Here is a 13,716-nt window from a genome sequence, read left to right on the forward strand (position 1 = left end):
ACGCATGTATTTTATTCCAGTTTTATTTTTTAGAGCTATGTACAGCAAGGTGAAAGCAATTGAGTACTGTTTTTGTTCGTTTTTAGAACGGTACTTATTATGTGTCACCTTTTCGGAGAACCTCAAATATTTGCCGTCTCGAAAAGTACTGAAATCCAAGCACGATGTACACGCCACAAAAATAAATTGATGTTAACTAAACCAGACAATGAACCGCGTCTTGCAGTATATAATCTTTAACCAAAATACATGTAGCCGCAGACTGGTTTTTCTAGTTCTTGACAACCGGACATGAAACATACAGTCACTAATAAAACACACGCCGATCGTTTTAGCTTCCAAATAGACTTCCACCGTAAATTTCCAGATAATGCATTGTATTCTGAACTCGAATTTTTTTTTTCAAGAAGTTTGACTGATTTCAGAGGCACCAAATGAAGCTGACAGCAGTTGCCACGTTGACTATAATTTTTTCTTCTACATAGTCAAATCTGGCTATACACACACTTTAAAGATGTACTGAGGACAAATAACGTTTAAAAACTAGCCTTCACATCATCCATCTGAAACAGGGTAATTCAAGGCTTGTTAAATTTGACCGGCAATGTTTTACTCCGATTCGTCCTTAAATGTTCCACTGCTAACGCCGACGTTTTCCCCCGTGCCGAGTTTCACCTCATCGGTTCCGGTCGGGGTAGTCGTTGGTGGTGGCGTTGTTGGCCCGTCTCCGCCCGCGGAAGCTTTGAGATTCATTCTGCCAAGATGCAACTCGTCTAATGACAGACTAGCTGGGAAGGCAACCCAACGACTGTTTCGCTTCATGTGGGCTGTCTTGGCACTTCTCCTGGCACGACTGGAAAAAAACGGGGAAAAAATTCAAATGATGGGCAAAAAATGTATACCTGTAAGTTTAGCGCCCGATTTTTGAAAATGAAAGCTGGTCAATTTACCCCTTTGCACATTACAGTCGAACATCGGAAACCGATTAAACGCTGAGCTTTTTTCGACTTAAGAAGTAAGTTTTTTTGACAGTGGATTTTTAGGGATCAAACTTCTTTAGCAATATTCTTACTGCTCCAAAATGTTAGAGGAATGGGCAACGAAGGCCGTTTCGATCTGAGAAGGGTGGTCGTCAAAGGCACAATCCATTTTGCCTTTGACAAAGATCCTGTTGTGGGTTGTTCGGCCTCTTAACTATTTTAGTTGTATGTTTCAGAACAATTCATTCAGTAAGCAGTTTTCAGAGAAATCGTAAAACTCACATGATTTTCACCAGGCAAATGAGCATGCAGAGAAGGAGAAGTGTAGCCATAGCAACCCCGCCATAAAGCAAAATCCGGAAAGGCCTCTGGCACGTTGAACCTGTTGAAATGGAAACAATGTGATAGACAAGGCTATTCTTTTCATTCCTTCGGGTTCCGTTAACATCTATTGGTCGTGCTGTTTTAAAATCCACACCCTTTCCCCATAAAACAGTATCTGTCTAGGTTCGAAATGAGTGAATAGATCTTATCTTAAAGATGTGTACTGTCCCTGCCCTTTAAAACATACGATTTTTGTTGAAATTAATACGGGCAGTACATCTTTAATGATAAAACATCTACTTTTTGTCAAGAGAATGAGGTTTTCCCAATTTTTTTTGTAACGATTTTCGTAGCCTTTCCCTTTTTATCCGGGCAGATTTAAAGTGGTTTTAATGGGACCCCGATGCTCGAAAACATTATTCTGTTTTCAAGATGTCTCTTGGCAGCGGTCATGAGAAAGCAATACGTGTATTTTCTTTTCCTGAACTCAACCGGAACGGGAAAGGCAGGTGAGCAGGGCCATGAGAAAGGAAGTAAATAGAAGCTTGACATAATAAATGTTCATGTAAGCAAAAACCTTCACACACACACACACAAATACCTCGGTCACTGTTGCTATTTTGTATGATTGGAAATTTGGACTGTAGCGTCGGGGAGATGCATAATATTGTGTTTTAACCTTCGCCAACGTATGAATTACCGATAGCTTGCGAGAAAAAATATCATCAAACGCTTAACCAACGCCCCACTGAAATGTCGATAGTAGGTCGGTGAAGGACAAAAATCCGATATTAAACTACAATAATGATTACCTCATACCGTGCTCAAATACAGATGGTTTTGGCATGGTATGTTTACTAAGATTTTAAGACTCCGTACTTTTAATGAAATTGCCCATTTTTTTTGCCACAAATATCCAACGTTCATGATATAAAGGCATTGTTTCATACATCGCCACCTCGGCGCGTGTTTCTTGAATTATCAAGACTAAAATGGTGAACCTCATTTCAAACTATTACGTTATGACTTACAAGTTGTGTCAACTACTGGCTCAGTAGTCTGTTCTTTTACCGTACGTGTCACGGTGGTGCTTAGTGTTGCAGCTAACCACGTTGAAAGAGTGATGTTGGATGATGGTCTTAAGCTCGTTGATGTTGGTGCGCCAGCTGGGCTAGTGGATAACGTTGGTCTGTCAACTACACTAGTGGATAGTGTTGGTCTGTCAGCAACGCTAGTGGATAAGGTTGTTGACATGTCTGCCTCGGTGGGGGATTGCGTGGAATCAATCCAGGTTGAGGTGATGATTGGAAGCCCTGTTGATGCAGAACCATTCGTCACTTCTGGTTGATCCGTGCTGGCGACTGTTTTTGGTTCTGTGGTCGAGATGATCTGGTTTGTCGTTGCTGAGGCGGATGAATAAACCAAAGTTTTAGTGGAACCTCCAGGAGTTGAGTTAGTGGATATCGCTTGTCGTGTGGTAGTTACGCTCGAAGTGCCCGTCTGCTGATTTAAAGAATCTGTGGATGTTTCAGCTGGTCTGGAGCTTACTTCAGTATCAGATACAGAATTGCTCTCCGCGGCTGTAGAATGCAAATTGTCGAGTTCTTCGGTGACATTCTCCGTTTCTGTTGGATTTTCGTTAGTCGTTTGAAATGGAGTTACCAAGAAGCCGTTCGTAACCGTAGGTTTGGGAGTATTTGCCATCGTTGTCAGATCCTGAGACGGCTGCACTGTCGTGCCTTCAACTACGGCCTTGAGTGCGACCACGACACCCGGAATCGAGTTGTACAGTTCGTAGTCGCTGCTGTGCATGGAACCCTCCTCGTCGTAACTCAGAGACGAAACCAGCTGGGAATTCTCCTCCAAGAAGCAGCAGCCGTCCGAGCTGGTGGCTTCGCAGGGCGACACCTCCGCGCCAAGATTTGCCGATACAGCGTACGCACCCTTGAAACCGGCACCGTGAACCACGACCGAAACTGCGAGGGGAACACCCGACGGAGCGGGGTGCTGGACAGAGATGATGGGGCTGGACTCGTCCGACTGAAGCGTCTTCTGTACGGTACAGAAGCCATCCAGTTCGTCGTACTCGTACTTCTGATCGGGAACCAGTGGGGAACCGTTTAAGGTAATTCCGTCGGTATCCTTGCACGGGGCGGTGACGGAGATGTGATGGTAGGCGTCCGGTGGGAGCGCTGGGGTCGACAGAAGCGCACCAGACCCGCTGACTAGTAGGTCAATGGGTTGGATAATGAGCATTGCAGGACCACCTACTCCTGACTCTACGCCCACGTGTTCATCAGCCTCGGTTCCCTTACTGAATTGCGCAACTAGAACCGGCGTCGATGAAGTAATGACGGCAACATGATCCCCCGCATCCCATTCGAATGAATCTCCTGCGGAGGCAAGAACAGCTCGATCACCGAAGCCTCGTATCATGGTCATTGCACACCCAGCGATGACCACGCACCTGTATCCCGACCTCCTCCCGGGGAAGGGAGCCAGCGCGTACACGGTTCCCCAAGCACCCACGGGCGGGAGATGCTCAACAACGTACCCCGCTGAACCAAACTCGGCCGGTATATTGGACCCTGACGAACCGGAAACTACCGAAATTGGTCGGTTAGCGCGGACCCGCGTACCGGTCAAATCCAGTGAGCTCTGAAACTGGGCGGTCTGAAAACGGTTCAAGGATATCTGCAAGTCCTCCCTGCCGTAGGGCGCATTGTCAAATACCAAAGGCGCCTTCAGTTGGATGTGAACCACCGTATCGTCTTCAGCGGCCGATACGGTAAACAAAGACCATTCCCCTACGATCGGGGTGTATGAAACAACAAAGTAGTCCGTGCCTAGGGTGCCAGCGGACCGGACAAGAAAACCACCCGTTGATTTCCCATTGTCTGACAGCGCGAGCACGGTGACGTCCTCGCTGGCCGTGACCAGGACGGTGTTGTTCTGAAGTCCGGAGCCGACTGCCTGAGATTCGAACGGCAACTCTACCGTCATCCCGCCCAGTTGAGCTGGTAGTTTCAGCACGCGACTCCAGTTTGAACTGACGACAGTCACGTTGACATCAGTAGGCCTTTCCTCGAAGGGTGTAATGCTTAGAGTAAGACGCGCTCTATCCGTGCTGGAAGTTGCAAGGCTTGGTTGGTACAAATGAGTTGGGAAAGCGAAGATGAACTCACGCCCTCTTCCGGAAGCAGATGAGCGCACGACTACAATAATTGCAGAAAAAGAGAAAGATACAAATAACCAATTAAATGATAATGAAAACCATCGTGATATCTGACTGTTTTTCTTAATAATGTGATTGAAATACCCGGCTTGTATTCACGTACCGTCCATTAAAAACATTATGAACTAGACAACTTTATTCCCGAGTCGGCCATACTTGGATTGAAAGTTAAACTCTTCATTTTTGGAACTTCCTAGTAGAAAATGAAAGCAATGAAATAAAAGTTCATTACAAATTAAGACCCCTGCTCTGATGAATAATGAAAAATTTGTGATTAAACCCTAATTTTTTACATCAGTACGTGTGTTTAATAGCTCCATGGTTGAGTGAAGAAGTCGACGTTTCGGACAGTGTGCTCTGTCCGTCCTCACCCTCCTGAGGACGGACAGAGCACACTGCCCGAAACGTCGAGTTCTACACTCAACCAACCGGTTTTTCAGAAGCACACTTCTTCCAAGAAGAGATTACCTTCCACATGGTGTTACCCGCAATCCTTATACTTATCTTATCCGCCATGCAAAGCTTAAGTCATATCAATTAATTAAAGTACTATTCAATCAAGGACGGGTTACGATTGTGCATATAGCCTATAGGCCTTTTTGTAGTGGAAAAGATATAACCGACTTTGATAATGTTGGATGGTAACACTTAATTTTTTTGTCCAGACCCGTTGGCATAACTCCGTATGCGACATGTGTTCCTGAATAGCGACTTGAAGGTGATTGACAATTGCGGTTGTCATAAAGCCGATGTCTTGGTACACTATAATGACATGTAGAGCCCCCACCTCCCGTTTGATTTTGATCCGCCCTAGACCACTTCCCAGTTATGCGCCTATCAAATATCCCCCCTCTTCTCCCCCCCCCCCCCCCCCCTTGCCCCAGGTCTGATATAGAGATTTGGTCACGTTTTTCATGCCCAAGGGTAGGGATTTTGGTCACTCAAATTACATTGTTATTTTTTTGGCGTACTATGGATAGGCAATCACTAGTGCGCCCCAAATAATTATGTCGGGCCATGGTCAGGGATTGTCACTTAAATTTTGCCATAGGTGTGGGTATTTTGTCACTTCAAAAGTAACAATTCCCACGTCTTGGGTGGGGCATCCCTGGGAGAGGGGTGGGGGAAACAATTATTGATAGGCGCATCACTGTATAACTCGAGGAAATGTTAAATTTGCAATTCCTAAAATGTTGACTTTGAAACCTAAAAATGGTTACAAAATATTAACCATTTTGTACAAATAAAAAAAATTGAGGAAAGAGGATAATGTCTGCCAGATGGATCGATATGCTACCGAGGCATCACCACCTGCTCATTGTCTGCAGGTTTCCTGAGAAGCTGGCGCTCAGCACTCGTAATAATGACTTGGGCCTTTTCTTTAATCACGACCTCATTTTGACAACTTCAAGGTGGATTTCCAATTTGGAAGAGAAGGGGACACAAGCGCATCGGTGGACCATGGGACAAGTAGAAACAGCTGTGAAATCTCGAGCGAGATTGCGAAGCGATGATGAAAACTGCGTATAGCACTCGCACTCGCAAGGCTAATAAATTGGAAAAATTCTAGTCAGCAACTGCCGTGGAATATTTTCTGGCCAAATGAAACATCTGTCTTGAGAAGTGATTTTCTTTTTTTATGAATATGAATGAAATGAGACCACGGGCAAGTTTCCGTCTCTTGAAAATGTTCTCAGGTAATGTTTGTGTTTAGCAACTGACACAGTTACGACGCCAAAACAATCTTTGTTTCAAACGTATACTATAAAACATTTGCTTTGCTGTAATTTTCAGAAATTGATGGATTTGGGAGAAGTATTTTATAGCAACCATGTTACGCTGACCTGTTTAAAGTTTTGTGTTCACAGATGGTGGAAAACCAAGAAAAAATGTTGTTCTTGTAGTCTGGTTCCCTGACCCTACTTCAGACGACATGGAGCAATTTATAAACTCGGGGAATTGTCAGGTCAGGGGAAAGGGTATAGCTGGTTTGCCCTCTTTCATGAATGTGTAACAGATTGCAACAAAATGTGGACTTAAGTTGGTTTAAAAAGTCAGTTCCCCCAAAAAATCCACTTTTCTTGAAAGTGACAGCACACCAGGTGCCATTATTTCAAAAGATGCTTGAGACTGTTATTCACTTATAGTCAAGTAAGGTATTTCATAATAATTGGCATAGCTTTGTAATCTGATGTTTGCAAATGTTAATTGTATGTTACCTTTAAGGGTGCTGTCTCGCTTTTGTTTCCGTATATGAAAGTGACTTGAGGTACTTCAATGCAACTTGAAAGAATTAATCAAGATTATAAAGCACATAACTTCTATATTTCTATTATTTTCTGATAATCTTTTTTTAGCTGATTGTCACCTTTACAACCATAGGACAATGAAGTGCCAAAACGTACAGATGGAGATCAGGGGGTTACTACGAAACATATCCCTATCCCTGGATATCTTTGATGAGCAACAGAATAATTAACATACTACATCTAAGATAAAAACCAGAAAGTGGACGAAAAGCAAAAACCTTACATTCAAAAGATGAAAATACTCATAAATCATTACAGAGTCTACAGATTCTGTCTTCAAACTCCTTAAATAAAAGAATCACAAAAATGAACAAATTTTGGAAATCGGTTATGCCAGAATTTGCGAACACGAGGCAAAATTGAATAGGCCTACTTCAATGTATATGGGTCTACTCCAAAATGGTGCGATCTCTATGAGTACAGAGACTGAGCACAATTCCATATTTTCATAACTGGTGACTCACTTCAGGTCAATGTTTTCTGTCGTCCATGCAGACAATCGTCAGGAACGAGAAAACCTGACTGGGCTGCGATGCAATTTGATATGGCTGGGATGGTCTAGTCCGTACGGCGTTTGGGTGCATCGTGATGAAAGGGTCAGATTCATTTTAAAGGTAATGGACCCTTGCAAAAGATGTGTTTTAGCCGATTGGTAACTGTCGAAATCTCAGCTCAGTTACCAAACTTAACTGTGCATCTTCATTTTTCTTGCCACGCAAACCACAGGTTTCCGTTGAAAGCGCCATGGTTTTGTCCTTAAACCATCTTGAGGAAATGATCCCGGTAATTCCTCTTTTCTCGAAAATGACAGCATATAGCCTACACCCTAAAAACAGATTGGTTGAACTGACCAATATATTGGTACAGATATGTCTCCAGCCAAATCGAGATTGGTTGGACGCAATCCTACCAATATACTGGTTATTTCAACCAATCTGTTTTAGAGTGTACTAGGCGCAAGATCCCCACAAAATGCATGATCCAATATTTCAAGTAGAATATTTCATGATACGTACATTTTGGACAATCTCATTTTGAACGTTTGCAGTGTCCATTACTTTAACGATACGTGTGTTCTACTTGGAGAATTGTATGAGCCTTGATTGGCTGTATGTAGTGTTCTGAGACAGTAGGAACGATTATAAAACAAAAAAACGTCTCTGTATAACACAGAGGACGGTAAAATTATAGCCTTTTTGACAAGGGCCAGAAGCGATAGGAGTAGAGCAAAGTCAATCTTTAGACTATTGTAGAATAGATGCTAAATAATTATTTGGAATTTTGGCTAGCCAGCGTATGCATGCTTGCTTTTTTGAGCGCATGTAAATGTTCGTCCTGGTTATGATGTGTACTCTTTGTTCGTCCATAGTTGATTGTTGATCGAACTTCGTAGTGACGCAAGAGGCGGCTCCATATATATTGTCACTTCCGGCTGCTGAAGTTTTCATAGATTTTAAGTACACTTAGGCTACGTGGAAATTCAACATACAAAACACTGCATGTATTTTTTGATGATTGCTTGTGGATCTTTTTCCCAGTCCAGTTCTCAGAATGGCCGTCGTTATTTTGGTAGCTATGATGCAGAAAGGTTCGTCCGTGCACCGTGTGCCGATTGGAAACAGACGCAACCCACATTATCATTCCAGACTAAAAGTGCACCGGCATATGTGCCTGGGCATATCTCGAGTTTATGTTGTAATGTTTCCACTGTGTTTCGCTCAGACTATACATTGTTTCGTGTCATCATGATTTTGAGTTTCTCTTACTTTTCGTTTTGCATGTAAGGCCTAGGAAGTGCCTACGTACGTCATCGACGTTCATATTAAAGGGTGAGAACATTTCACGTTTCATTGCAACTAGGCCCCGTTGTGGATGAGATGAGAGAAAATAAATATCTAGAAATAGAATTTTGGAAAATACCCGACTACACTAATTATGTACTACACGGAGACTTTCGAACCACTCTGCGTTGGTCGAGTACGTATTAGCCTACTGTAATGTTTTGCTTATCATCTTGCCCTTAGTATCTCCATCTAAAAACATCGTGTTCTTTCACGCTATGAGCTGAGGTATGCGCTTACTGAAAAGGCTAAAGGAGTCGAAATAAGCAAAAACAACTGGGGTTAGATATAGCATCATATACGGCAGATGTTGCCTTGACTTCAGGAAGCTATTCTGTAAAATCGAATTAAGAGCAAAAATAAACGGGTTATTATTCTTGGAGAGAAACGAAGTTTACTCAGAACCTTTTATTTTCAAATTCTCTGAAAATATCAATCCTATCCATTAATTATGTACAGCTAAGAAGCAGCATTCTGGCCTATGAGGCTATAGAGGAAAAGCAAAACTATTTCTTTCATAACTCACCGCCCATCAGGTTAAAAGTTAAGATGAACACGGTGAAGATCACACGTAAATCGGGACTAGTGGTCAGACAGTACAGGTAAGCCATGGCTGCGCGCCTAGCACGACAGGCTGGACGGAGCCCACTACGGCCCGGTAAAAAACACCGCTCAGGCACAATAGCTGCATGCAAGGTGCGCTTCGTTGATGCTCCCACAGCGTGTTCCTGATGCCACATCCACCACTTGCTTTATCCTGACGCCAATAAACGTTCAATCCACCCCGCTTAATGACTCCGATTTGTCAGCATCCAGACGTCAATCAGGCATAGCCTGAATTGTGTATCTCCCAGGAGCCAGACTATATAGGCCTTAGACTCATGGAAGATGAGAAGTAAGACGAGAGACTAGAAGTAATCACAGACGAGCAGGCAGAGAGACATAAACGATTATCGAAATCCAGTTCGATCCGCCTAATTGCTGACAGACGCTATTTGTACACACAACGACGCAATCCAGAATGTAACGGAAATGACGATCAGATTTCAACATCCATAGGGCACTCGGTTGGTTTTTTCCCTCTTGATGTACCAAGTTATTTACAAAAAGACAAGCACCATATCAAACATAATTTCCAAGCTACTCCTTGGTTGAATCCATGCATGCGTGAGAGCCAAAAATGAAACGCTGATGAGTGGATTGCAATAAATACTCGGAAAGATCATAATGGCATCAGCAGATGCAGAGTTGACGACCACTAAAAAAATGGGTAGACTTTCCAATGGATCTATCATCTAGTAGGTGTCTTAATTTTTTAAGTGGCGCACGAAATGGCTAGACGCAGTATACGTCAGAGATCGCACGTGGTATTTTCATCGGGTAGGCCTAATTATGGTATCAGATGGGTACATCATCATTACCTCACGGTCACATCTCAACCTTTATCGCTGTATCGCAGAGGTTCTTTATAAACTTTACCTTACTTGGGTTATTTAAAGTAGTTTTTTTTCGGTTTTAAGTTGGTTTTTATAGCACGTGGGAAGTCATTGGCTTACCAGGGGTTAAAAAACCCCGTTTTGCGTTGATCTCTCGATGACTCTCTACAAAGTGGTTTTCAATATGGCTTACGGGGACCAACGCGCTGGATCGAAGCGGAAGGACGTTAGTTGAGCGCATACAACCTAAGTGCAAAAACACGACCTACTTTAATGAACTACCAGTATGAGTGTGAGGTCACGTGCGCTAAGTATATGACTATATGATTGCCAGATGGTTTCAGTGACGAAAAATTAGGAGGGAAAAATAAACAGATAAAGGTCAGTATCACAGGGAACAGATTTGTATTGACTCGGGCATGTGGGAAGTTAAGGTGCAGAGATCCATAGGCCAAACTTTTTACGGTTCAGACTTAACTTCTTTAAAGGTGAATTGAACATAAATTTCTTATATGTAGTAATACACACAAAATGTGTCTATAATTGCCTAGAAAGCTGGTGTGTACAGATTAACAGAGAAATACAATTGGTGATACACACCACTAAAAATGATGAAAGAGCTACACTACATCACAAAGATTGTCCCACCCTATCATTCCGCCTTGCTCCGCCTTGCTCCGCCTCACCCACAATAATTGTGCGTCATCGAAGAACCGGATGAATTAGAACCTTTATTGTATCTTGGAGAGCTTGAAAAGAATTCGATCATTAATTTCGGCAAATGATGGGTCAAGTTTAGTATTTTTGTCCGAAATGTATATCGCGTTCATTGGAAGGCATATACAGAGCCTGCTTTGCAAGATGGTCTTTGGCTTGTCGAGTGTGGTCACGAAGCTACTTCTTGCTGAAAGTTGGTATAGCCATATAGCAAGGAATTGTATCGTCTAGGAATGACAAAATTGTGAGTTACGGGTGCCACATGATGAACGCTAGCTGCCCGCTGTTGGTATAGAAGATTTTAACAGCACCGACCTCTCCGTAAGGTTAAAAGGTGACAGACTGGCCTGGTTGCGGCCACGCGCTGATTCATTCCACGAATGTCGCGGGATCCAGTGCGCGCTTCAAACGGTCTGGAAATCACACTGCATCATCAGTCAAGTCAGCAAACAGGAAAGCTAGCTCAGCTGATCTGATTACAGATGGTGACTAAAAAGCTGACATGTGGGGAAATGACAACGCATCACTGGCATGGTCACGTTTACAAACATGACTTGTATGACTCTTGACTCGGACTTTTCGGACTCAAGTCACACTCGATTCAAATTTTCCGTGACTGAGGACTCGGGCTTGGACTCGGACTCGAGCTTTGCGACTCGTGACTCGATCGGACTCGGACTTACGGAGCTCTGGAGATGCCATCCAAGAAGTTGAGAGGCTAAGATAAGTTTTCACGGGATGACGACATCCTACACGTATTAATGTCAACGTCCTGCACGGGATGATGACATCGTAAAAAAAACGATGTCGACATCCTTAGATAATGTATCTAGGGATAACAACATCCCAAGGGCAAGGTGTCGACAACTTGAGAAAATTCATCGCGGGATGACGACATCCTGAAAGTAGGATTGCTTTCTCATAACTCCACTAAACATCATTCGAAGGTATCTCGGGATGTCGACATTCTACTTTCAGGATGTCGTCATTCCGTGATATATTGTCTCACGATATCGGGATCCTACTTTCAGCATGTGCTACCCGTGATAGATCCATCCGAGGATGTTATAGCATCCCTCTTAAAACATGTCATCATCCTGTGATAAGGATGTTGACATTTTCGTGCAAGATGTTGTCATCCCGTGATTCATTATGTCAGGATCTCAACATCAAGGATGGCACCTCTGGAGTTCTGTACGGACTTGACCTGCATGACTCGGGACCCGTACTCGAACTCGGGAGAGGTGACTCGGACTCGGACTCAATGTTTGGTGACTCGAATACATTCAAGTCTGTTACACAAACTAGTGCCTCTTTTGGTGAACCATCGTCTTAAAGGCTATAAGGCCAAAAAAAGAAATTTTCGGTCTCTGGTCAGACCAAAGTTCCGGAATTGACGCGGGGACGCGGCTTTTTTTTTCTTTTCTTCAAGCTTGGATTGTACAGACAAGGTGGGGTACTATTTTGCTATTTGGTGTCCTCATGTACATTGGTGTCCTCCATAATTTGCCTTGGTGCTCTCGATCATTTGCCTTGGTGCAATTTCCCATTCCTTGGTGCTCTTTGGTAAAAAAAAATTGAGGAGGTGCGGCAATAGAGGGCGCTGTTGGAGCTACCGCGGAACATTTTGGAAAAAAAAAAGATTGACGCGCATGATTAAAATCGACGCGCGCGCTGACCAGAGGCCTAATACTAAAACTTTTTTTTATAACCAATGCTCCCAACAATTGTTTGAAAAACGGAACAGAAATAACAATCTGGAAATTAGACAGGAAATTAGAACAGGAAAGTAGACTGTGAGACCAACCCCCCCCCCAAAAAAAATAACCCCAACAAATTGAAAACAAGGGCATTATTGTTTACCCCGGTCCAGTAATTGTTACATTGTTAGTGATTGAGAAAATGGTGATATGGGGCGCGCCCTTTGTCAATGATTGTTTAGCGCATTTTGGACATGTTTTTACCAGGGTTTATTATTAGATGCGCCATAGAATGAATGAATGAAATGAATCCTGGTTTGCAACAAAACCATATTGTTTACAGCTAGACTGAATATTTTTGCACATAAACATTGTTAGTGATTGAGAAAATGGTGATATGGGGCGCGCCCTTTGTCAATGATTGTTTAGCGCATTTTGGACATGTTTTTACCAGGGTTTATTATTAGATGCGCCATAGAATGAATGAATGAAATGAATCCTGGTTTGCAACAAAACCATATTGTTTACAGCTAGACTGAATATTTTTGCACATAAACAATATTGTTTGCACATCTAAACGATATTGTCTGCACATAAACAATATTGTTTGCACGCCAACATTGCACACGTGCAAACAATATGCAAACACTATATGTAATCAAATATAAGGTTAATGAAGTAAACTGGACCCATTTTTCATCCCTTTCATTTAGACTTAACGCAGTTACTCTCTAAATTCCAAAGAGTGAAATTAGGGACTAGACGTTTTAGAGTGAAAATCACTCTCATTTTCGATCAGACATGAAAAATGAACCACTTCAATCGAAGCTCGAGTGAAACCTTGATCTTTTCGATTGAAGAAATTTCACTCTAAAACGTCTAGTCCCTTTAGTTTCCGACTGTGGGAGTGAATCTTCACTCGAATGGAGTGAATTTTCACTCTTTAGAATTTAGAGAGTAATACTGAGAGGTCTAGGGCTATTTTGGCGTGAATTAAAGGATAAATGTAAACATTTCCGTCATGCACCATGTCCAACATTTACTGGCAAAATGCCAACTAGCATCAGCAGGTCGGGAATTTCCTTCATTTCGAAACATCCTGAATAATAAATCATCACGTGCAAAAGTTCAAGCGCCAATTGTATTCGGTCATCGCCATAATGGGGTAGACTAG

General features: G+C 42.8%; 1 protein-coding gene across 1 annotated transcript; it reads right to left on the reverse strand.

Annotated features, from left to right (window-relative positions):
- Positions 1–480: 480 nt before the first annotated feature.
- LOC119746363 lies at positions 481–9,887 on the reverse strand. The gene is made up of 4 exons (XM_038223261.1): positions 9,216–9,887; positions 2,336–4,519; positions 1,263–1,362; positions 481–853 (listed from the first exon to the last, which is right to left on the reverse strand). Exons 1-4 carry the CDS (start codon positions 9,427–9,429, stop codon positions 610–612), a joined length of 2,742 nt encoding a protein of 913 aa, XP_038079189.1. The 5' UTR covers positions 9,430–9,887; the 3' UTR covers positions 481–609.
- Positions 9,888–13,716: the final 3,829 nt, after the last annotated feature.

Source organism: Patiria miniata, unplaced genomic scaffold (genome assembly GCF_015706575.1).
Source record: "Patiria miniata isolate m_02_andy unplaced genomic scaffold, ASM1570657v1 HiC_scaffold_12, whole genome shotgun sequence".
NCBI classification, from domain to species: domain Eukaryota; kingdom Metazoa; phylum Echinodermata; class Asteroidea; order Valvatida; family Asterinidae; genus Patiria; species Patiria miniata.